Source organism: Polyergus mexicanus, unplaced genomic scaffold (assembly GCF_030449975.1).
Source record: "Polyergus mexicanus isolate NDT 795.1 unplaced genomic scaffold, iyPolMexi1.0 SCAF_17, whole genome shotgun sequence".
NCBI classification, from domain to species: Eukaryota; Metazoa; Arthropoda; class Insecta; order Hymenoptera; family Formicidae; genus Polyergus; species Polyergus mexicanus.
The window spans coordinates 4,347,028-4,372,944 of record NW_027223337.1 but is presented as its reverse complement, the minus strand read 5'-3'; the positions used below and the strand labels follow the sequence as shown (position 1 = coordinate 4,372,944).

Here is a 25,917-nt window from a genome sequence, read left to right as displayed (position 1 = left end):
TTTTTGACGTTTAATATTTTAAATAATAATCGCAAAATTCTTATTAATTATAACTGTGCGATATTAGATACCTTTTTATAAACTGATTTATAGAAATGCGTGAAGTAATATTTTATCGTAATAGAGTTTTTATAACGACGAAGAGGATGTACAAGTTTCTCGCATGTGCACATCGTCATGTAGATTTGTATATATATTGTCTCGAAGCATATACTATCGGAAGCGTGTGCTAGTGATTGCACAACTGAACATCGATCGCTAACGTGAAATATTATGGCAGATCTGCTCAGTGGGTGTTATCACATTGTCGTAAGCTTCAAGTAGCTTCTGTATCAGACTCCCGATTGCGCCTGCATCTTCGTGGTTCGTTTTACGACCTCGGATTTGCACGCCTGCACGGTTGAGTCTTCACGTCGCTCCTCGAAGTACCGCGATTTCCAAATTGGGGGGCAATCGAATAGGTCAGACGAGGTAATTTGTCGCTTCCATATAAAGGCACCGCAGATAGTGGTACGCCATTTTTTGTATTTAAGCACAATATATTTTTTTGTTTCCTTCCTTTATCTTCTAATTATTCTTTAAAATTTATGAAAATTTTATGTTCAGTAATAATTGGTAAGTTGTTTTGTTTCGAAAAAAAAAAAAAAAATATTACAAATCTTTGTAGACTTTTATTTGAAAAGTTAGGTTATAATTATGTGACGTTATGGGTCGTTCTTGTAGGATCTTCGCGTATATTGAAAAACAAAATTTAAGGATGCAGCGAAAATATTCATTATTATATATATAAAGCTTTATTTTTTTTTATTTTTCAAATATAAAAACACTAATAATTTATAATTTTTCATAGCTTCAACTTTTAATTTTTTTCCTGCGCTTCGCTATTAATCTCAGAAGAAATTTGTGTAAAAAGAAGATTCCAATTCCAAACTTCATCAGGTTCCTTCGCTAAATTTTCATTGTACAGTTTGTCTGCGAGAAGAGAAAGACTGATACCATCCAATGATGTAAATGCCGCATTTTTCACCAGATCGGTATCCAATTCCTCGTAAGCAGTCATTCTATTTGCATTGATTCTAAAAATTATATTCCATTTTAGTTTACAACTGAATCTCGTGAGATTCTTGATAAAAATATTCCTTTCTTTTCTTTATTGAAATAATTTAATCTGAGTTTTACGCATACACTATAAATATTAATAAGAATCTTAATGAGAATAAATAGTACTTACGTAGGAGCACTTGCAATCTCGGATGAAATATTATCTTCCTGAATTTCATCCAAATCTGGTATAACAGGAATATCTAAAAATACAAAGATTAATAATATCGAAGAAATACAGAAACAAATATTTAAATTTTTCATAATCTTTTTGCTGATCATTTTACATTATATTGTAATTAGAATTATATAATATGTATGGATAAATATATACATACATTAATTATAATTAATATATGCTGTTTAATATAACTGATTTTAAATCAATTTACCATCTTGTTCTTCCTTCTCGACAGCTCGAAAACGCTCCCTAAGGAATAGTCTATCAGTGACTACAGTCGTTTGATTTTTAATCTTATGATCTTATATACTCACTGTTCAACAATATTCAACATCATCTTTGATCTAGGCAATGAAAAAGACTCAAAATTAATAAATTTAATTTATTTATATTTTATTATTAACCTTTCACACAATTGTTTATTCTGAAATGTGGATAAATTCTATTTCATAATTAATCCAAACTTACTTGCCACTTTTTAGTTCATCACTCCAGCCGGTTTTTCTAGAACGAGGTGGAACTATCGGTCTTTGCGTAGGCACAGACTTTTCAGATGATAAAGAAATTGGACTCTCGAGAGGATCATCGTCAGATCTATTCTCTTCCTGCAAGTTATTCTGACCTGCGCGTCTACCTAAGCGAGGTATCAACTAGAAATTGATTAATACAATTTTTTATTTAAACTATAGTAGTTTTCCCAGAATTATAGTAGTTTTCTTAGAATTCTCTAAAATTATTTTATCAATTATCAAAATTTTCAATAATCGATTTTTTCATTTATACCATTGAAATATAGAGAGAAATTACTTTTTTCGAAGTGATCTCAAGATCAGTGGCCCAGTCCATTTGAAATCTATGTAACTTTTTTTTTTTCTATATATATGTTCTATAGGGAACCAAGCATTCGGAGCCAAGCATCAATGTAACGGGAGAGAGTTCCTATTCTAAGGCACTTTGAATCAGACTTCACGATGCATTTGACAAGAGTATGTGACAGTTATTAAATACCATATGTTTGCAGGCGGTAACCATGACAACTTTACGATACTCGCACGTTGCACGTGGGGTTCGTTCGGAAATCTATCCACAAGGTAAAATAGCACTCGATTGACCAATCAACAAGAAATCTTGGTTCTACGTCATAAAAACAAATATGGCGGAAAGCTTCTTTTGGTTGCGCGTTTTATGCTACATAACTACAGTATCTGCTCTGTTTTTGAAAAGTTTAAGAAAAATTCCCAAGAATTTTTCCATCAAACTGTCAGTCCAATAAATATGACAATCAAATCGGATTTGCTATTTAAAAGAATATTTCTCTTGGTTTTCCCTCTATTTCATCTTCATCTAAGCGGACGCACGAGTCCGAGAGGTTAGTTTGTTCGCTCTCTCTATTTAATGTTTATTTTAAGAAGAGCCAGGGTTGGGAAAGTTACTTTATAAAAGTAACTCGTTACCGTTACCGTTATTTTTTCTAAAAAGTAACTCGTTACCGTTACTCGTTACTAATTTTAAAAAGTAACTCGTTACCGTTACAGTTACTAAAAAGTAACGAGTCGTTACAATTTCCGTTACTTTTTTACAATACAAACTAATAAATTATTTTGCATAAGAAAAACTTTTAAAAAATTGTAAGCAAGATTTCATTCAAGATTTATTACAAAATAAATGATTAAATTTTATCGAAATTCTTTATTAATTTTTAATAAAATTTGTTGCTCCATAGTATCATCATTTAAATGCCCTCTTTGTGGTGTTAATACAGAGCCACCGATGCTAAACATTCTTTCTACAGATGCACTGCTTGATAGAGCTGTATTATATTTAATAAAAAGTTTTTTAAGTTTTGGATAGTTGTTTAACATTTCTATATTACAATTATTTGATTTTAAAAACCGTTGCAATTCTTCTTGTTCAGATTCATTTTGCACCGTTTTTTGCTCAAAAATGAAAAAATCATCGTGATCGTCAGATTTTCCAGCTTTTGAAGAATTTTCAGTTGATCGGATTCCCAATAAATCCTCCAAGTAATTTTCAGCACGTTTTCTTTTTTTTCCGGTTAACCAGTTTAACTTAAATTTTGGATGTAAACATGCTGCTATTATTAATTCTTTTGTTTCAAATATTGTAAGAAATCTAAAATCAAATATAGTAAATTAAGCGACATTGTTTGTTTTATTGAAATTAATACTTTTGAATCAATAGTTTAAAATAAAATAATATTTTTCAATTAAATCCTTATTTAAAATTAAATAACATATGTATTAATCAAATTAATAAGTTACCTTTTATTTAAATCTTGCTGAATAGCTTCAACTAATGAATGGCAATCTATAAGGTCAGATTTATTGAGATTTTCTAATTTTTGTTGCAAGGTACTTAGAACTGGTAGTAAATGAGAGCTCTGCTTTTCCGAAAAGATAAAGCTCTCATTGGATATCGCGCGTCGCGTCATCGCACTGGTCTGCAAGAGCCATAAGTTGATCAATCACATTCAAGCATTTTTACAACATTTTAAGAATGCTAATTGGTCGATTTGCTTACGGCTTTACGGTTAAGATAAAAATTTTATCACGCACAATAGCAAGAATAATATCTTAAATAAATCAAAAAATTTGAAAAAAGTAACGATAAAAGTAACTGTTAAATTCGTTACTCGTTACCGAAAAATGTAACGAAGTTACTTTTTCCGTTACAAATAAAACAGTTACTTTTTTTCGGTAACTGTAACGGTAATGGCGTTACAAGTAACGCGTTACTTCCCAACCCTGAAAAGAGCATACATTAAGCGAGTAAATAACGCACGGAATGTTTATTAACAAAGTGTTTGATTCGATCCAGTTTGCTCATATAGAGTAGCAAAAACACCCTGTGATGTAATTTTTTAATGTAATTTGTTAACTTGAAATTGGGATACGCATACACAATATTCAAATAAATAGGAAAATAAATTAAAATTTATTATATTGCTCTGTTTACAAAGAACAATAATGGTTAAAGTCAGGCTTTTAATATTGTTTATAATTATTGGTCCTTTTTTTTTGGTACGATTGCGACGACATTGTATCTCAATAATTTTTCGCATTTTCCTCTTGATATTCATACTCCTCGTCATCCGGATTTACCTCGCAGTCATCGTCGTTATTTGGTACTCTCACTTTATTGTATCTATACAATAACAAAAATATATGATATATGTTATTGATATACGCTCGGTCTTGAATCTAATGATCGAATTCTAATTTGCAGAGTGGGAATATCTGACATCGCGCGCTATACATGAATACGTACCTGGTAAAGTCGCCCTTACAAAGCCGCCAAGGTAGCAGATCAATCTTGTCATGCAGTACAAATGACATATCTGGACTGACAATGTACGGTGTGCCGGCACCGGAGCCTCGTGTCAACAGTTTTCTCTCCTCGTCATAACAACAATGCTGCGCGCCGATGCTCTCGCTTCCCTGCGCCGGCAAAGATCGCACGCAGTAAAAAGCGCCTTGTTTGTAGATGAGCCGCTGCGGATCGTTGCTCGCATCGCGCCACCGAAATTTCTTTTGCCGATTTCTATCCCAGATCAGATCGTCGTAAAAGATGTCGTTGGGATATCGACAAGGGCATGCCGGTAGTTCATCGATGGATCCTGCAGGATATATATCCAAAGAGGTATTCATAAGAGAAGAGAGAGAAGAGAGAGAGAGAGAGAGAGAGAGATATTTTTATAAATTTATACTGATGTTAAGTATCCTATATATAGATAGGATAGACTAATATTATCATATCCCTTATAAAAAAAAATAAGCAATTTTTTTTTTTTTTTAGATTTTCGGATATGCATCATTTTCGATATATCTCATTGTTTAATATATCAATATAATACATTATGTTTTTATCATTTTTATAGTAATTCTGTTATAATTAAGTATAATATTAATTTATTAATCTAATATGTTAATCTAATAATCGGTTTAAACCCTACTTACCAATAAGATACTCTACACACACACACACACACACACACACACACACACACACACACACACACACACACACACACACACACACACACACACACACACACATATATATATATATATATATATATATATATATATATATATACAGGGTGATCCTCGTAACGGTCGCCACGATTTTTAAGGCACTTACAATAATCTGACATAAAAAAGTTTCAAACAAAAGTTATGTGGCTTCAAGGAGACCATAAGATGGTGACAATGATTTGACCTTGGAAAATCATTTGAAGGTCATGTGAAGGTCAACTTTAAAATCTTAAATGAAAACCCCTATTTTTTTATTTAGTATTCTTGTAGCTGACATCGAGAGCTTTCCAAAACACTATAACAAAGTATTTTTTTATTTACTTTTTATGTACTTTTTGAGTTATTTTATATTTTAATCTGACATATTTTGATATAAAAAATAAAATATTTCGTAAAATATTCAGTTTTCGATAATTTTACCGTAATATTTCTATGTACAGAATAATAAGGCAAATTAATTAGTGCCAAAAAAAAAACAAAGAATTGTTTAAAAAAATACATTGTAAATAATTTTCTTAAAAACAATTTTTTTTTATACTAATTGATTTGTCTCATTATTCTGTACATAGAAGTATTACGGTAAGATTATCAAAAACTAAATATTTTACGAGATATTTAATTTTTTATATCAAAATATGTCAGATTAAAATATAAAATAACTCAAAAAGTACTTAATAAAAAAATACTTTATTATAGTGTTTTGGAAAGCTCTCGATGTCAGCTACAAGAATACTAAATAAAAAATGGGGGTTTCCATGTAAGATTTTAAAGTTGACCTTCACATGACTTTCAAATGATTTTCCAAGGTCAAATCATTGTCACCATCTTATGGCCCCCTTGAAGTCACACAACTTTTGTTTGAAACTTTTTTATGTCAGATTATTGTAAGTGCCTTAAAAATCGTGACGACCGTTACGGGGACCACCCTGTATATCGAGTTTGCAAGCACGTAAAGTACGTTTACCTGGGAAAGCTTGTTCAATTTTCTCCCTGTTGTCTAGCCATTTCTGGCAACGATCTTCGTCATTGCTTGTGTTACCGATAGAATTCGATCCCTTCAGTATGTCATGATTGTCCTTCGCGGAATCGTTTTGTAGCGCGTCGAACAATTTTGCCAGAAGAGTGTTTAAACCTTCGTACTCCTCCTCGTCTAGAGACTCGGTGTTCGTATCATAAATGTCCGCGTTCTCGCTTCTACTTGTCCGGCTCCTAAAGAGTATATCCATATCCGCGAAGTTTTCGCCGGAAAGATTGATTTCTTCAGAAGATTCCGATTTAGAAATTAACGTAGTCTCTTCATTTTTTTCTTTCGTTAAAATACTTGATTCCGCGTTCGACTTTATATGATCGTTTCGGCGATATCTGGTTTGTACGAGATGAAACTTTTCATCTTTGTCATCAGGTGATATAAACAAACGTTGAAGCGATGAATCAAGTAATCGTTTCTGAATTTTCACCTCGTTTGCTTTATGTTTGACATCTAGTGTTGTTTTAGAATTCCTTATCTGAAAAGCAGAAGAATAATTTCTTAAATTCATTTATCTCGGTTGCGGTATTTCTATGTTGTAATCGAATGACAAGCTTTATAAACTGGAAATTATAGAAAATGAAAAGTAAATCTATCTAAAGTTCGTTTTCGAATACGATTATATTTTTTTCCGAAAGTATCTTTTTTCTATATCTGTGTATAATATTGAAACGCGATTATTTATTCGTGTATAAAGTTTTACGATTTCCCCGAATTCTCCGAAAGATGTTTTTTGATCATTAAAATTACATGGATAATTATCGCTGATGTGATACAGATTACTGGACTTGTTTTCTTCGTGTAAACGCAGCTTGATCGGAAACACATCCATTTGAATCCGTGTATCAAGAGGCAATTTATCAAAGAATAAAGAGACCGATGACCGGCGTTGACTATGCGATACGTAAAAGGCTGACACGATCGCGACGACATCAAAGAACGCCGGCGTTTGGCGTATGGATAGAACGGCGGCGGGGAAGAAAAGGGACGACGATCCCCAAGCGGGGGAGAGAAGTTTACTTCTGAGAAACAGCACGCCGCAAGATCGTTTCCCGTCAATGGCGTAGCCACCTGCCGATAGCGAGACGGATTTTGGAATTTGCCGAGTAAAATTTGAGGAAAAAGAATGACGGTGAGAAAAATTTTTCTAGCATACTTGACAGAATTTTAGCGAAAATTCAATTCGTTTTATCTTCAAGATCGATGAAAATTCTTTATTAAAATCAAGAAAAGATAAAAAAAAGAAATTCATAATGAATTGTGAACAATGAAGAGAATTAGAATACTAATCGTCTATTTTGAAAGACTATGTATTTGCGAGATAATAACGGAAACAAGATGTGATCTCTCAATTAATGTTAAATCCCCCATAAATCGCTATCAATTCGAAATTTAAAAGAAAAGGGGCAGAAATATCAAATCAAAACTTGAGAATAGATATACCAATATGACGAGTAACGATCGAAAAAGATGATTCAAGTGACTTAATCCGCTAAGAAAGGGTTTCGAATAAATCAAGTACAAAGTGTAGAGTTCTCCGTTGCTAGCGCGGTTTATTTCTTTCTATTTCATTGTTTAACTTGATAATCTCTGTAGAATTACTAGTTCCAGTACTTACTTGATAATTCTTGTCATTGAACGGAATCGCTAAAATCGAGGGAAAAATTGCCGCGAGACAAATTATACGTAGCGCTCTCATTTTGTCAATATGCAATTCGTTTCTCAGGACCATAACATTCCTCTTCTTGGACACTCGACGTTCGAAACATTTACTTCGTACTACCATATCACAACACACGATCGATATTAAATAATACACGGCAAATCATTGCTGTCTGCTTTTCTCTTCATCGAAAGTTCTTCCCTTTTCTTCCTCGTATTGTCGTCTCTTAAGCGGTGTTTGTTGACGATCTCGGGAGTCGACGTCCGCGTTTGTTTACCGCCGCATTCCTCGCGCGCCGAATACGAGGAGCACCGTACGGGACGTAGGGAGGCGAAAGCACTGATGACGCGTGATGTAAAACGGACGATATAGCAAAAGAACGAAGAGGCCGAAGGGTCGAGAGAAGATTCCAAGGGGGGAAAAGGTAGGCGCACGCGGCGTGCACCGTTCAAAGGCCTACCATTATGTGCATAGTTGTGAACCGGTGAAGAGTCTGTCTCGCTATAATAGCCAGCGGTGGACAGAGGGAAAGAGAGAGGTAATGCCCGGGATGACAGAACACCATCGAGTTGTTGTGCGCTATGTGGTGTACAGTCGTGTGCATTAATGGTATCCGTTTCGTCTTCGCTTACGAAAGAATGGTTCGCGATTTGCGTTCTTCCTTTCGTTCTTTCGCTACCACGAGATAGTTTGAATCGATTAGCGCAATTAACTTTCTAAGATAAAAACTAACTTTTTGAAATATTATAGAGAGAGATGGATCGTTGAGTGTGGACGTATCGGGCACCATTAACGCACGCAGCTGTACAGCACGCGGCCTAAGATCGTTCGGTTTCCCTTTTCGGTTCCGCCGTATGCTTTTCTCATACTTCCCTTTCTTCTTCTTTAAGGATATCGGTTTTCTGTTTAAGGGAATGCTACTCTTCTTCTCTTCTACCACCTTTTACCTCTTTTTCTTCTACTTTCTCCAATTGTTTTCCCGATCATCCAAGGTTTTTTTTCAAGTTTGGAGCAGAATTTTGTACGATTTCAAAGGACATCTCTGTATTTGTCCGCTAGAATTTTCGTTTCTCGTTCATTCTATGGACATAGCAATAAAGTTTATTTTTCTTCAACAATCTACTATTCCTATCGCAGAAATTAATTAGCTTCGTGATCTTGATAAATATCTTGTTTTTTTTATAATTATCACAATAATATTTTACTAGGTCAAATTCTCATGTAATAAAAAAAAAAACGAGTTTAGCAGCATCCTAATTTAATCAAAGGATGGAAAATACTATATTAATTAGTAAAACAAAAAAAAACAAATAATTGTTTAAAAAAATACATTGTAAATAATTTTCTTAAAAACAATTTTTTTTTTATACTAATTGATTTGTCTCATTATTCTGTACATAGAAGTATTACGGTAAGATTATCAAAAACTAAATATTTTACGAGATATTTAATTTTTTATATCAAAATATGTCAGATTAAAATATAAAATAACTCAAAAAGTACTTAATAAAAAATTCCTTTGTTATAGTGTTTTGGAAAGTTCTCGATGTCAGCTACAAGAATACTAAATAAAAAATGGGGGTTTCCATTTAAGATTTTAAAGTTGACCTTCACATGACCTTCAAATGATTTTCCAAGGTCAAATCATTGTCACCATCTTATGGCCCCCTTGAAGCCACACAACTTTTGTTTGAAACTTTTTTATGTCAGATTATTGTAAGTGCCTTAAAAATCGTGGCGACCGTTACGAGGACCACCCTGTATATGTATGTACAATATATATCTCACGGCTCGGGGATTTAAATACAACAGTGGAATGCAGCGAAACGCGTTCGGGTTATTTTTAGTCGGGCAGATTCGAAAATACACCCACCGCGGATTAAATATAGTCTCAGGATGCAGGAGCGGAATGCAATATAGCGGCACGCGAACGATCTCGGGTGTCATGCGAAACGATATGCAAATTCGCGAGTCGCGTGTAAGCTCGGCGCTATTACAGGGATGAAATATGGATACTCTATATCGATATACGCGTATCGAAGGGAAGATGTAGTAATGCTATAGATGCGACGATACCGAATACGAAAGTATTTGGTATCTTCAAGTATTATATCATTATTATTACACACACACACACACACACACATATACACACACTTCATGATAAATCGATTATTATTTTAGTAGATATTTTATATAATATCGAGATATTTAATTTTTATATTAGAGAAAAAAAGACGAAAAAAATTACACATTTTTTTTGGAGCAACATCACTTTTTTTATTATGATTTTGAAGATACAATGCAATTTTGATTTTTTCATTGGTATGATTCGAGAGAATAAAATAACGAGGATTGATGTACTGTCACGGGTTTTAAGAAAAAAGCAGAAGGGGTAGATGAATATAAAATTAGACTAAGTAATGAGATCTGTTTTAGTAGCATGTGCGCTAAAAAGAAGGTCACGGTACGCGGGGGAAAAACAAGCTGGGAGAAGCGGGAAGGAGACAAAGTCACAAATGAACGAATTCACGTAATCACCCGCAATCTCGTTCAATTCTACGAGATTGCGCGACCTCACCGCGGGACGATTATTTAATTGACAGATCAAGACGGCGTCTGGTTTTACTCAATCTTGGAGACGTCAAGGCCGATTATGACGTTGATAAAAAGGACTTCAGAATAAACTATTAAAATATACAATATGCCAGGCGTATTGTGCGTGCATTCTTCTCAAATTTTGAGACGTGAAACGGTCATCATTGAGCCAGCTTTTGCCGATATATGTATATATATATATATATATATATATATATATATATGTCTGTGATGATACCAGGAAAGACCGATCTTGCATTCCGCGACTGCATTACTGCAATCGCAAACTATTACTGCGGCGCCAAACTCGTCGTCGACGCATACTGTTGCTGTCAACCTACAGCGCCTGTAAATTCTCGCCCTGATTTTGCGCATGAAAATGAGCCGAAAGACATCCCAGATAGGATAAAGCTTTGGCGTCACTAGAATTTTTAATTGTGTCGCGAAGAAGGCATTATAGAACGATAAAATGATGCGATGCAATCATCATATCCTGTGGAATTAAATCCCGCGTCGTTTCTTCTTTTCGGAGATTTTTCTTAACGCAGAAGAAGGTTGGCGGAATTTATTTATCAATAATTTTCGAACCACAATGATGTGGCTAAAATATCATTTATTTCGCTTTTGTGCTCTTGCTTGGCTATAAATAAATTCGGTGAAACGCGCGTTATATATATGTACATAGTTGGACAGTCTAATGTCTAATCCTTCATTAAGATTTGATCATAGCGATAATTTAACGGCGCTGCGACTTAAATAGTACTAATATAGATATACATACATATATATATATATATATATACTCGTTAATACACACAACGCGTGTCATATACTCTTGGGAATGTTCTTATATACAAGTAGCTGTGTTATAACATATCGATTTAAGAATTCGAATAAATCTCTCTGAAAATGAGAATGCTAAGAGAACTCTCCGTGTTGAAGGCAATGATTAATAATACAAAGAGTTTGTGTACTGAGATGCCTTAAATAATTGAATTACAGAAAGGTAATACGATTAGCCAAGAGTGTAACTATTTACATTAAAAACCAGCTACTTCCTTAACTTTTTAGGTGTGATTGTTTATGAAATAATTTGCAATAAAAAGAGGAAACATCAGCGATTATAAATGATTAACTCATTATTTTATGCCAATTATAAAAACATAAAAGAATTTTCATATTATACATTACAGTATATAATTTTATCAGATTTACATTTATCGAGATTTCTCAATTTATGTCCATGCCCGGTCCCCTGTATTTTTTAAATACCACCGTTTCCTCTCGCAACATTTAATCATGTCTCTCTGCGATCAGATTCGGGATTCACGAGAAAATCGTTGCTTAACGACATCCGCAACGTTCCGCGACCATGTCCTCGTAGTTTTTGAGCACGACGTTCTCGCTGTCAAAGAAGAGGATGCTGATACTCTGCAGTTTGATCGGCACGCAGCAAGGTTTCTCGACATCCTTCACCAGGCCCACTTTATGCACGATCGCCTGTATCGTCGCGTGATTCGTCGGCCGTTGATCCTGACTGAGAGGTGATTCGCACATACCCTTACATTGATAAGCGAAGTAGCCGGGCGGCGCGATTATCGAGGACAGCCCGATATCCAGGAAGTCGACGTAGAGCTCGTGTCTCGTGCATGTCTCGGTCGTGTTCGATTGTATCATCGTGTTTTTATTATCCGCCGAACGACGCTGTCTTGTGATCGATTGATTACGCGTCATCCGACCTAGTCGCTCGCGAAACTCCGCCCTCTCGTAAATATCCATCGATGTCAAGATTCTCGGGATCTTTCTTGTGTGATTCTTCGACACGATTCTGGCCATGTGTTTTTCAGATGACGCGACATCGCGACGACGACGCGTCATCGCTGCTCCTAACGTCAATGTTTCCGATTCCTGATCTTGAGAATCGTAGTAATCGTCGTAATCGTCAGGTTCATTATTTTCCCGTTCCTTATTCTTCTTATCGCGTCTTCTTTTTTGCCGCTGGAAGAATTCTGGCTCGCGCCTGGTAACCGCCAGCAAAACTTCTTCGGGCTGACCGTCTTCTCTTAGTCTCTTAAATCTGCTGTAGCGCTCCGTCTCGTTATAGTCGTTCTTCAAATTAATCTCTTCATCTTCTTTCTTCTCCTTTTTGTAATCTTCCTTTTCCTCACTCTCTTCCTCCTTGCTCTCTTCCTCTACCTCGCCGTCCTCTTTGACCTGATTTCCGTAAGTGTAATACGAAGGTTTGCTGGACTGATTATGATTGCTGTTAACATCATCGAAGAGCACCAATATTGGCTGCTTGTTATGATGATAATCGTCTCGACGAGAAAATTCTACTGACACTTTGTTCTCGAATAGATTCGATGCCGTCACCAGAAGGCCCAGATTTGGATCGCCGTTCAACCATGCGAGAACGGCTTGTGTTACATCGAACACCTATTCAAATTTTATCATGTCAAATAGTAATGCATAATATATATTTAACAACATTGTATATATTTAATGAACATAATCATTTGTTTTTTGAAGGGTGATAAATTAATAACGACGAAAATTACCAAACTCTTTCTTCTTCGAATGAATTGGCAAATCGATATTTTCTCAATTTTTGATATTTTACGAATGAATAATTCGATAAATTGTCGACGTTAGCAACTATTTACCAAGAGTTGTGTTTAAAAATAAAAGAGAAAAAAATAATTTCTCGAGAGAGAGAGCTTTTTCCGATAGTCATAGGATGTATCGTATGTTATTAAAATTTAGATAAATAATATTAAATATTTATAAAGATACAATTAGAAGTTTGAAATATTCTTAAAAATTGTGAAAGTCTATAACATAAAAAAAAAAAAAAGCACACGAAGTATTTTTGACAGAAATTTTGTTATTAATCAATTAATTGATGAAAGATTTATTAGATGGAAAAAAAATAATGATTAGTGAAATTATAATTAATGAAAAGAGAGAAAGGAATGTTTACCTGCCAACCGAATGCGTGCGCACCAACATGATAAACATCCAGCAATCTATGAAGATTCGGCGCGTCTAGGCTGTGGTCATCCAAGATTTGATACAGTCTTATCTACGCATAAATAAATGTCAAGCGTCAGTTTATATTTGACATCGGTTGATTGAAAGATAACGTACATTAGAGAATGCCATGTCGACGACGCGACACTGATAGTACCAGGCACTTACCAGATAATAAGGATTGGAAGAAAAATTCTCCATTGGCATTTTTTTCCGATAAAGATGTAGCTCGGCTCCCAGTACCGATTCGTTTATCTCCAGACCCGAGACGTTGAAGAAATAGAAGTTCGGTAGGGAAGTGTCTATCGCGCGATAAGAAAAATGTTGTTAGATTAGTCTTCCTGCCTTTTTAGGATGAAACTCGTCGAAAGATCTCCTTTCGAAAATACTAATCGAAAAAAGAACGAAAATTACCCCCTTCGATGAAACTGCGCACGAGCTTAGCGTTGTAAGGATTCTGGCTTTGCGTGTCTCTGCTGGAATCGGTGACGGTATTATAGAGTTCCATCATGAATTGCGGTACTTTGTGATGGGCCAGATTCTCACTCTGATTCCGAATACCGAGAATCTGTTAATGCAAAATTTAAACAGCTATTTGTAATTTATCGCGACAGACAATGAATTCGAATGTATCGATGTATCGCATTTGGTTTCGTAACGGGGGGAAAAAAAAAAAACCATAAAAGTGAAGAATTTTCAAAAATTTGATATGACAATTCGACAAGACATATTTTGCAATATAATGCTTTGAATATAATAAACGCTCGTGTTCACCGCGAAATAACAAATACGAGTTGACGGATGCTAATTTTGAATTCAGATTATTGCATTATTTACTGCACACGCGACTCGACTCTTTTTAACGTTTATAGCATTTGAAGCACATACGTGGAAAAGCACTTTATCATGATTTATCATTCACACAAACCTCTTGTATTTTTTTCAGATCCTTTTCTCGAGGTGCGCGATTGTTGTCTTCTAAATGATCGAAGGATGCCCACGACAAATCTTTGAGTCCTCGCTGATGGCCATTCTTGCTCTCAAGGAAGTCTAGCTTCGGATATGCGTTAACATCGCTCAGAGATATTAGCAGTACCGACAACAGCAGTAACAAACAGGACAGGACGTTTCTCATGATCACTGTCGAAATGAATATTCACGTGTGAAAAGAAAGGTAAAATCTCAGATCCACTATTTTTGGAAAATTGCACGCAAAATCAATCGCGCATCAACTGTGCTTTCATTGCGATCGAAGGATGTCAACTAACGTTTTTCTTAATCGTTTTTATCCGGTATCCAGAAAGACAAAAAAGAAAAAGATGACTCGCGCAATAGAGTCGGAGTAGACTTTACCGAACCGAATCAGAAGCTAAGTGCCATATGGGAGATCTTGGCTGCGTGGAGTCACCTTTATGCTACGCCGGGAGTTACCTCCCCCGCGACTCGTTCGCCCCCCTTGTAGCATAGACTCTTCTCGCTCTTTTCTCTCACTGTTATTGGGCACGACCGACCCCACGGATCGCCACTTTGTCGACATTCGCTTTCGTCAACGTTAATCCTTTAACCCATTGGCAAAACTCGTAAAGTATGCAAGTATCAAGTTTATTTATTTGTACGCAAGTTACATGAAATGTTCATAAAATGCGCTAAACTTTGACAATGTATACGAAGAAGAATGGGTCGAGTAAGTTGAAAGAGATCTTATAAATATACATTATCATTAAAAAGTAGTGGAAGATTTAACGACATAAAAGATACTCTTATTGAAAAGTATTTTAACTCTAATATATTCATTGTATTCTTAGATTATTTTGATATGATACTTTTTTTAGGGAAAAGAGAATAATTGATTTTTCCGACTGATTCATAAGAGAGGCGATTTATGAGATATTTTTTACGATGCATTGATCGCGATTTAATTGTTCGAGATCGATGATAGAGAAGCGAGACTCTAAAAAGATCGAGAGAGATGAGGTCACGTTCCGACGATGACAGTGTGTGGCTATTAAAAACAGCGGGCGCTTCCTAAATTCCGCGGATTCGTAAGTGTCGAGTTATGTGATTTGTCACGCACCGTGATATTTAGGTGGATTTGACACGTCCGATGTCGAGGATATTTATCGCTTTCTAACGAGAAACTCACGAAAATCATTATTTATCCTGCTAAAATTTCGTCGATTTATTTTAATATAGTTTTGTATCTAATTTGAATCTTTACATGCGCCCTTTTCCGTCTCCTCCTTGCACACACACACACATTGTCGATGAATAATTTCGTTATGTAAATATTTCGCATGATAAACATCCACCGACGTAGAATATAGTCATCGCATGCCAAATTCGCAAGAGATGTGGCGAGAAATTGTTAAACGCACAATAATGCGCGCTCGCTATACTTATTATACTCATTTATTAGTAGAATTTTTACCAATTCTTTTTCTTTTTTTTAACGTATTTGATCGATTCTCATTATGGTCAACGCTTTCCTGTTGATACATCCCGCTGATATTAGAGAGAATCAAGCGCTCGAAGGAATTGGATCTTCCATGTTAATACATGATTGTAATATAGGTAAAAAACTATAGGACAAATTATAAAGCCATTTTATTACCAGCGATAGATATGGTTTATTACTACCGATAGAATTTAGGAAGCAAGCGTGAAACAAGGAGCGGGAAGAGTATTAATCTCGCTCCTTGAAGAAAATATCGTTGATTTATTTAGCCATGATAGATTAATACATAATGTATTGGTACTTAGGAACATGAGTGTGCAAAGTATTATATATCTAACACACTGTCGTATATCTTTCTCTCTTTCTCGTCCTTGATTCGATTTGAACATGACGACTGGCTGCTGTAATTTCAATTTAGAAGCAGGCACATTGAGTGATCTGAATTATTTCTCTCTTCGCACCTCGTCGGGTTCTAAATTCAAAACATGATACTTTAAATATTTATCTTGTACATGAAGTTGTCTGATTAAGACATTTGAAAAATATTAAAAAATCTCGGATTGAAATATTTGAAAAATGTGTAAAGTTTGTTTATTCTTATACGAAATATATACGTAGATAAATAGAAATAATCGTAAATTACTCTACCTGTACTCGTGCACCTTGAATGTGTTTGGTGTACAGGTATGTTGCTTCGAATATAGACCAGCTAGACATCTATATGGCTCTTTTTTATCACGCAAAAAACACGTTTCCGTCTCGTTTCCCGGACATGTTCCGACGCATTGTCCGACATTTATTTGCTGTCGAAAACAATGGAGATTATATTGTGATGTGTCATCAGATACGAAAAAATTCAAGTATCGGTAGTATCGAAGTACGATAGGAAAGATAAAGGAATATTTTTAGAAAAATATTATAAAATCGGGGATACGTGATACACATTAACGACAAGTGTTCAAGATAAATTTTTCATGATACGGCAACATTGAACATGACTTTTATCTTTTCTCTTCTTATCTTGCTTTTCTTCCAATGACTAATTATTATACATTTCTTACTCGGGCAACGGGTCTCACGTCAGTTGTATTTCTGCCCTCTTTGATCGTTACTTCGCTGTAATCCAACACAGTCTCCATATGGTCCATTCGGTGACAATTATCGGCGCAGCCGCATTTTTCCACCACTTGATAGATTTCATCACCTTGAAAATAGCGTAAATCTTAATTTGAATGACTTACGATAAATTTTTAACTCTCTTTCAGAATCCGAGTTTTAAATCTTCTATTTGCCATCGCAATGTTTACATACCATTTGGCCCTTTGACGCTGATTGTATTATTTCGCACCGGCTTGCAACCGAGATCTTGAAAAATATAAATACAACATTAAGATCTTTGGATTTTAAGGAAAATGAAATCAAATAAAAGTAAGGATAAATTAATCTTTTTTCAATTATTTTGAATTGTGAATAATATTGGAATTTCAGAACATTACTCATTTAGAAAGAGAGAACTATCGCTCTTTTGTTGCTCTCAAGATGCTGACAATAAGTACGTCAAAATAATTGTACTGCCTGACCAAAGATAAGGAGATTACCGTATTTACAAAAGATTTAATACCTTTATCGCAATGACCGATGCAAATTCCGGTGTCTACAACGGTCTGGTGCGGTGTGCCGGAATGCACGAGATGGATGTAGGATTCTCGTTTGCAGAATGTTTCCGGCAAACACTCGCAGGCATCTATAGCTTCGATGACGCGAACACCATGCAACGTCGACACTCTCTCCAATTTGGCGGCCCTGGCACGACAACGGGAATCCGACGAGCATTTCTAGAAGCAAACGGGATACATCTGTACGAATAGTCATAGAAGAGAATAGAATACATTACGTATCTATTGTTTGTTGTTTCATCCAACTTTGCAATAATCAAACTAGCAATTCGAACGTTTTCACGCGATATACGAAGAAGAAGAAAAATTGAGAAATCTAAATGATTCGCAATTGTTTTAAACTTATTCTCATATATTGTTATCAAGAATATATGATATCGGCCGTTTCGATAAATCTCTCCCGCGACCGCTGTGCGTGCGCGAAATTTCGCATATAATTCCGGGATTTAGTGGCTGGACACTCCGGCGCCGCGCGGAGGAGCGGTGACCGCGGCGGTTCGACCTTCGAAGGACGCAAAACATATCGTACTCAGTCGTCTCGCGCATTTGGCGTGCAACGCCTCCACCTCGTCCGGTTCGGGTTTGCCATCTGATCGGTTATCGCGCCATCGAGGTGCGTATGCGTAGCGTGGCTGCCGTAAAATCGCATTTTCGTGTCCACCGATCGGATTGCGTCACGTGACGAAAATAGCTCTTTTTCTCTTTTTTTTTTCTCTTCTGCTAGTCGAAGATCCGGGAAGATATGCGGGGAAGACTGAAGAATGTTTGTCTTAATAAAGAATTTTTATTAGGAAACCCTTTCACTCCTTTTTCGATAGAAAAAGGTACTTCCTAAAACGAAGTTTGAGCGAAATCGTTTTGGATTATTTTCATATCTACGCGTAGCGCTCGTGATACTTAAAGATTAATAGTTTTAAAGACAGTTTTTCTATTTACTAAATATCAAATGGTGAATATAAGAAATCACACAGGGATTCTATAAGACTTGATTTGTATGTGTCTTATGACTCGTAAAGAATGTTATCTTCTATTTTATCTCATGTTGGGTAGTCTGATTTCGAGAGAAGTCTTTAAATTTGGAGAGAAATACACATCTTACTTAAATTTTTTGAAACTATCATAGATATACAAAAAATTTATTATTTCCATTATTAATATTAGTTATCTAATAATAATATTTTATATTTCAGAGAAACTATTATACGATTTAAAAATTTATTTAGAATTATAATAAGTTATAAAAGAAAACCTTGAAAATTAAAATTATTTACTTGGTTTCTTGTTGAATGATATTTTCTATTTATAACTGAAATTTTGTTCGGTAATATATAGTGACTCAACCGAATTTTGTAACTTTCTTTTCTCAAAGTGCAATATAAGTTAGATTGTAATTAATAATAATTATATATTTTGTTATTGAAAGTAAAATATATTAAGAATAATTGTTTAAAATAATAGTAGCATTAAAAATAAAGTAAAGTAGAGCATTATTAAAATTGTTAACGAAGTCTACATTTCGCGTTTAAGAAAAGTTCTAAGGCAAGGCTACCTATTACGTGATACAAATTATAGGCATAGAGATACAGACACATTCGGAAAGAAAGTGGCATTTATCTTGGGTATTTATCTCGACGTATCTTCTCTCAATCGTATCTCAGAAATTAGATTTTTTAATTTCACGATTCGATCCCTCGAACGTGAATGAATTTACAAGTTTAGAATGTATGATTCTAGAATATTAAAATATTTGTATCACAATGATTCCCAAACGACCGAGCGAGCGGTGATCAAACGTTGAACCCTACAAGTATTCTCCGAATTGTTCGGCAGGAATGCAGTACCGAACCTGCGTGACCATGCGTAATCTGGGTGATTCATGCTCGCAGGAGATGCATTTTGGAGATGCAAGACTAACGTTTACTTCCGTGCAATGATAAAGGACAAAAAAGCACGTTGCTGTTGCTTGAACTATATCGAATGTAAATATGCAAAATTTGCAAAGTATTATCCACAATTCGAAATCAATCGATTTATCATGCCGCTAACAATAACGTAATCATATCTGAGAGTATCGGCTAACTTTTGTCGTAAAATTTATAAATCGTGTTTTCTCAATTGCAATAATGTAACAATAAGATCGATACCGTTGCATTTAATCTCTTTGATTTGTCCAGATTGTTGCTGATTTGATATTTATGCCAAGAAAGGAATCGAGTCTCTCACGTGATTGGAACAAGAGAAGGGAAAGAGAACTTTGCACGATATGTAGAAAAAACGTGTCTACCTGTACTGCTGGACGACTCGCATCCCCGGGATCATCGGACACGCGTCGCGGGCATAATTTTCGGCAGTGCCCAGCGTCGATTTGAATAGTTTCTCCGGACATTCCTAAACAAAATTATTCATATTACATTCATCTCATTCGCATTGTAACGCAAATGATAGCGATATCGAAAACGCTTCATAATATTCTGCGTAAACGTGAAGCAAACCATACGTTCCCGACACCGAACGTAGATAGTTTTCCGGGATGAACAGCGCGGGTGTAGATTTATCTGGTTGTATGAAAAATTAGAAGAGAGGCGCCACGGAGCGAGTTCTAAGAAGGGGTGGCCTGAAAGGAGGGTGAGCGAGTCAAATTGTTACAACTGTGCTATTTTTGGCGCGAGCGCGTAGGATTCGGAATGCGGGAATACGTCGTTCTCGTCGTCGTCGTGTGATTCACGTTCACCCGTATCCTCAGGGATACGCGCGCCATATTACTTTGTCATCTTCCCTTTTTTTTCCTCCGCCAATTCGCGTTGCAAATATCTTTGCGTTTCGAATGATATGTCATAATCCGTGAGTCGCAAAATTCTGCGAAAGATCTGTTCGATTTGAGACCGAAAGAGTATTATAATCACGTGAAACTCTCTTATATGATTTATCGTATTATATTATATTCAATAAGAATATGTTTCAAGGCGTTTTAAAATTGTTAAATTAGTTATGATTTAAAATAAGTGGTTTCTATATGGGATTTGACCAAGACGATTTGAATGCACAGCAAAAGTCATATGGTGTTTTAATTGAAATATCAATTTCGAGTAAAGCATTCAGGGATGGTCTTCTTCTTCGTAAGCAGTCAAAGGTCGTGTTGTTCAATTGAAGTCAATAGATCGATGTGAGAATCCAACGCACGGCCGACGCGAAATTCGTCCAATCCAAAAGAAGAATGTATTTTATCTAATTACACGCGAATATAGACATATAAAACAGAAAACACATTTAATTCTATACATTAATCTTATGATTTCGCTCTTCTCTTAAATTTAAAAAGTTAATACAATTATATAGTTTACATTAAAGCACATTTTTTCATGTTTAATGTTGAATTTTGCTATTAATTTCTGAAACTTCTCGACTTGTAAATTTGAACTTGTCCTATGTGATATGCAAACACTTTCTAACCGTCCTAACATGTTCCGTCCTCTCCTTTTACGTTGATTAAGCATAAAATATTAATTTGCGATAAAGATCGTGTTCTTTTAGCACAATTAATGGTTTATATTAATAGACGCATACTTTTTCAGATTTCTTCGCAAATGTGATATTTTTCTGTCTTTTTTTTTTTGATATTGGATTAATCATTGAATTTAATTTAGTATTAAAGAAATATCAAGGAATCACACACATCGAAATATTAATTTCGATTAAAGCGTTTTATGCAAAACTTACCGTATCCGACGTTGATCATCTTTTCGTGCCGGGCGCAACAAGAATGTTGTCGCGGTTCCTCGGAGGACACCTTCTTTTCGCTTCCCAATTCCTTCTCGCAGAAAGCTAAGCAAAAAAAAATCGCAAAATAATCATAAATAAAATCTATTAAGGAGTTGAAGGATCTCAATTATTATCGGAAGTAAATGGACCGAAATTATCAATTTTAAACAAAGCTAAAAGGTAACCATTATAATACCATTATAACAAAAAATATATATATTTATGTATCTAACATAGTAGCATCGACATTTAATTTCATCAAAATTCTATTAATAACTGGAATATTATTAGCGTGTAATTATGTATTATAATGACTATATATGGAAAGAAAGGAAATAATTCTAAACATTTACAAGTTAGCGCGGATATTTTGCTGTATGTATTTTTGATTAAATCGTTTGAAGAACGATATGAGTGAATGAATCAGAAGAAAGAGAGGCGTTCAAAAAATCTATTATTTCTAACATCTAATATTTATCACTATGTTATAGATTTAGACATGGGAAAAACGAAATAAGAGAAAAGTAGAGCAGGAAAGGAGATGGAGAGAGGCGATGTTACCTAATCGTAAATTAGTCACGCAAACTACGGCAAGGACTGCCCATCGTCCCCTTGTGCTTTGCATGCGCATTTTGATATCGAGCGAATGAACACCTGTATCGTTCGGAAGCGAGATTCCCACGAAATTAGGACTGCGATATTTACAGCGCCGAAGATATACGCCGATATCGATGAAAGGAACGAGACCGTCAGTGGTGTCCACGATAATCAATCTCTTATAACAATCTCATCGCGAATTCGGATGACTATTAGAAAGGAAACGTATTAGAAAGGAAATTGACGCGATATTTTCGTTTCTTTCTTTCCTGTCACGTGCGAATTTAAATTTTATCCGAACGGATCGGGATCAAGGTAGATCGATCGCGATCAGATCCTGCTGCCCACGCGGTTTGCAATCTGCGAGAAGACTGGCAGTGGCCGACTGAGAGACGTCCGGCTCTCTGACAACGGCAGATCTCTATTAATCTCGTTTGGTGAACGGGGTCCGCCTCGGGGTGATGGACGAGCAGATCCAGTCACCACCGCCGACTTGTTTCTATTGGTCGTCCCGGGAATTTTTTACTTTTTACCCTGGATTGCGAAGAAGCAGGAATTCGCGAGAAAGTGAGCCTCTCGTTGTCAATATTTGTTAAGACATTAGCTTTTGTATTTCTTATTGCTTTATATTTAGTAGCCAGTAGCGCCTCGTAGCGCGCCGTATTGGAAATCAATCAGATTTCTTGTTTTTATCCCGAAGACGTTTGTGTATTACCAGGCAATATTAACCGATCACTGATTAGTTTTCTTCGGGAATTTTAGTTTAATTTGTTAATATTAGCCAATATTAGTACTATCTGCTGTTATATTTATTAGATCTTCGCTTTGTATGAATAGAAGAATTAGGAATATAGAACTGGCACACGTATGAGAGAATTGATTTGTCGCTATAAAATCCGATGAAATTGTTAGTTGCATGTATGTGTGTGTCGAACAATATCTCTATATCCACAAGATTATTTTTCGTGATATCTCGACATGATATAGAATTTCTTATTTTTCTCTCTTGAGTTTTTCTAATCGAAAAAAAGTATTTACGATTTCTTAAAGAAAAATAGAATTTCGTTTGTCCGTGGAATTTTCTCCTCCCCTCCCCTCCCCTCCCCTTTCTGATATGGCTGGAATCCGGGAGACCGAAGAAAGAGGATAAAAAGAAGAGACTATCCATCCTTCGTATCTTCTGTGCTTTTTACCGTATCACTGTCGTCGCAGCACGACATAAAGGGAGGGAGATTCGTCCGGTTGCAACATCATCGCCTCTGATTACACTGGGAGATCTCTCTCTCTTTCTCTTTCTCCTCTTCCCTCCATTCTCCATGCTCGTTAACACACTCCATAGCTACTACCAAGATCGTTGAGAGGTCTGCGAGAGGTCATTATCATTACTCATAAATTACCGCGCGCGCGCGGCTCTCAATTTCGTTCGCCGCAACCTGCGAGGGAACGCTATTTGACAGAACGTTCAGTGGCGTATTAAGGGGATGGGAAATAGGCGACTCTCCTCGCCGGATAATAGATGAATAAAGGGAAAAGAGAAAAATGCGCGTTTATTATAATTCTAAGATAAATCTTTTACAACCAAATGTAGAAAGGACGGAGGATAAAAAAAAAGAAAAGTACGCTGCTCTCCGTTTTATATTGAAAATTGTTATTGTAAGAATGAAAGATGTGCTATTTTTACATGAGTAAAAAGGCATGACAATTAAATAATATCTTTCATTTCATTCGCAATGAGATATTCTTTATGATTTATATGCCATGACATGTATGCTTTTTAAATTAGAAAGATGTAAATCGAAAGAATCAGAATAAGTATCAATACAATATAAACTTTAAATAAATATAAACTTTTGTATGATTACAGAATCAAATCAGAAGGATGGAAAACATGCATGAGTCAGACGCTGATAGTGGAGACTGTTTCTAAACATAATCTAATGATCTTAATTGATTGTGAGACGTTATCATCTTTATTTTAGATATCAGAATAAAAAGGTTACTTAACTTAAGAAAAGATAAAAGCGTCGGACTTGTAAAAGTAGTATTTTTTTCTGTTCCAATTTGTCCGAGCCAAAATTATTGTAAAATCATGGTACGGTATAAATTTCTTAAGAATAAAATTATACAAGAATTATATCACTGATTATTTTTTAAATGAAGTAATCTCTCTCGAAATATTTATTATGCGAATTTTAATTCGTATACGCTTAGATTTAGATGTAATTTTTATTTTTTCGGAACAAAATTTATTATTTGGCTACTTTTTTTTACAATTGCATTGATAAGAAATAATAAATATATTTTGATTAATTTCACGCTTGCTAAAAGATGATCTAATACGATTGTATGATACATAATAAAGATATATTAAGCTCTTCTATTCAAATTGTATCAAGCGACGCGGTAGCGTCGCGACGCCAAGTATATAAAAAGAACGCCTTATCAACGGTATATATATATATATATATATATATATATATATATATATATATATATATATATATACTGGGTGGCCCATTTTAATCCATCCAGTCGAATATCTCAAAAACCAAGCCCGGAAGAGAAAAATGTTTCAAACAAAAGTTGTGTGGATTCAAAGAGGCCATAAGATGGTGACAATGATTTGACCTTGGAAAATCATTTGAAGGTCATGTGAAGGTCAACTTTAAAATCTTAAATGGAAACCCCCATTTTTTATTTAGTATTCTTGTAGCTGACATCGAGAGCTTTCCAAAACACTATAATAAAGTATTTTTTTATTAAGTACTTTTTGAGTAATTTTATATTTTAATCTGACATATTTTGATATAAAAAATTAATTATTTCGTAAAATATTCAGTTTTCGATAATTTTACCGTAATACTTCTATGTACAGAATAATGAGACAAATCAATTAGTATAAAAAAAAAAAATTGTTTTTAAGAAAATTATTTACAATGTATTTTTTTAAACAATTATTTGTTTTTTTTTTGGCACTAATTAATTTTCTATGTAAGAAAAAATTCAAAAATTATGACAGATAAATTTAAAAATAGTCTAGAGATTTAGAAATATATATATATATATACATACATATCCAAACTTCCTTAATAATTACAAACAAAAATTCGGTTCTTAAATATATATATTTCTAAATCTCTAGACTATTTTTAAATTTATCTGTTATAATTTTTGAATTTTTTCTTACATAGAAAATTAGATAAGTGATCGTCACGTAAATAATTGATATTGAATTTAATTATTTCATTTAATTATATTTAATATCGTTTCATAAATTTTTATTAAAAGACAAACCTCCTCAAGTTAGACCGCGTTCGAAAATCTTACCCGTGGAGTAGAGTAGCATTTAATTGATTAATCAGAACAAAAAGAGCAAAGATTTTTTATTTATTTATTTATTTTTTGTATCTAAGCAAAGAAAAGCCAGACATCGCGATCCGATTTTAGGCAATCTAAACTAAAAACGATACGCCCTCTGTGGACATAAAACGTGAAACGTGAACTTTGAACTACGTAGCCAAAGTCCATGAATGTTCTCAGTGGGTAACGCATTCCATTTTAGCCTCACTATATCTTCGACTGTGAGTATATTGAAAATGTAACAAAATTGCTTCGCAAAATAAAATTGAACTGCCTCGTGGCCATTGATCACGCAATTGCGAGTGAACCATATGCCTCTATATAAAATTTTATTTGTTCTCTTACAAGCTCTATCGCACGCACTGATTGGCTGCGAAAGAATCCTAGAAATTCCCTATCCGATAGCCAATCGATA

General features: G+C 34.8%; 4 protein-coding genes and 1 long non-coding RNA gene across 19 annotated transcripts; 1 reads left to right on the top strand and 4 right to left on the bottom strand.

Annotated features, from left to right (window-relative positions):
* Positions 1-223: 223 nt before the first annotated feature.
* LOC138940773 (uncharacterized) lies at positions 224-24,259 on the top strand. Of its 14 annotated transcripts, none has more exons than XR_011448062.1 (15): positions 224-510; positions 851-1,048; positions 1,765-1,925; positions 2,175-2,231; positions 2,304-2,651; positions 4,529-4,942; positions 7,176-7,496; positions 14,602-14,829; positions 14,956-15,339; positions 15,488-15,697; positions 17,376-17,538; positions 17,599-19,765; positions 19,961-21,725; positions 22,037-22,709; positions 24,007-24,259. It is a non-coding gene; the product is annotated as an uncharacterized lncRNA (long non-coding RNA). The 14 variants fall into 14 exon arrangements; XR_011448055.1 differs by having other exon boundaries at positions 2,175-2,651; positions 17,599-17,968; positions 19,617-19,765; positions 24,007-24,257; XR_011448061.1 differs by having other exon boundaries at positions 224-471; positions 968-1,048; positions 2,175-2,651; positions 24,007-24,258.
* On the bottom strand, positions 773-2,373 carry Ift43 (intraflagellar transport 43). The gene is made up of 6 exons (XM_070309979.1): positions 2,090-2,373; positions 1,751-1,932; positions 1,597-1,626; positions 1,494-1,531; positions 1,232-1,304; positions 773-1,076 (listed from the first exon to the last, which is right to left on the bottom strand). The coding sequence occupies exons 1-6, from the start codon at positions 2,126-2,128 to the stop codon at positions 860-862; spliced, it is 579 nt and encodes a 192-aa protein (XP_070166080.1). The 5' UTR covers positions 2,129-2,373; the 3' UTR covers positions 773-859.
* Positions 4,287-8,188, bottom strand: LOC138940770 (isthmin-2). Its single transcript, XM_070309976.1, has 4 exons — positions 7,983-8,188; positions 6,302-6,842; positions 4,571-4,919; positions 4,287-4,447 (listed from the first exon to the last, which is right to left on the bottom strand). Exons 1-4 carry the CDS (start codon positions 8,148-8,150, stop codon positions 4,348-4,350), a joined length of 1,158 nt encoding a protein of 385 aa, XP_070166077.1. The 5' UTR covers positions 8,151-8,188; the 3' UTR covers positions 4,287-4,347.
* LOC138940769 (bone morphogenetic protein 4) lies at positions 11,448-15,041 on the bottom strand. Of its 2 annotated transcripts, XM_070309974.1 has the most exons (6): positions 14,924-15,041; positions 14,584-14,795; positions 14,070-14,223; positions 13,824-13,957; positions 13,606-13,707; positions 11,448-13,061 (listed from the first exon to the last, which is right to left on the bottom strand). In XM_070309974.1, exons 2-6 carry the CDS (start codon positions 14,788-14,790, stop codon positions 11,970-11,972), a joined length of 1,689 nt encoding a protein of 562 aa, XP_070166075.1. In that variant the 5' UTR covers positions 14,791-14,795; positions 14,924-15,041; the 3' UTR covers positions 11,448-11,969. The 2 variants fall into 2 exon arrangements, with proteins under 2 accessions (XP_070166075.1, XP_070166076.1); XM_070309975.1 differs by lacking the exon at positions 14,924-15,041 and having other exon boundaries at positions 14,584-14,917.
* Positions 16,282-22,539, bottom strand: LOC138940771 (uncharacterized). The gene is made up of 8 exons (XM_070309978.1): positions 22,107-22,539; positions 21,504-21,608; positions 20,071-20,174; positions 17,732-17,945; positions 17,422-17,475; positions 17,172-17,314; positions 16,759-16,913; positions 16,282-16,582 (listed from the first exon to the last, which is right to left on the bottom strand). Exons 1-8 carry the CDS (start codon positions 22,174-22,176, stop codon positions 16,525-16,527), a joined length of 903 nt encoding a protein of 300 aa, XP_070166079.1. The 5' UTR covers positions 22,177-22,539; the 3' UTR covers positions 16,282-16,524.
* Positions 24,260-25,917: the final 1,658 nt, after the last annotated feature.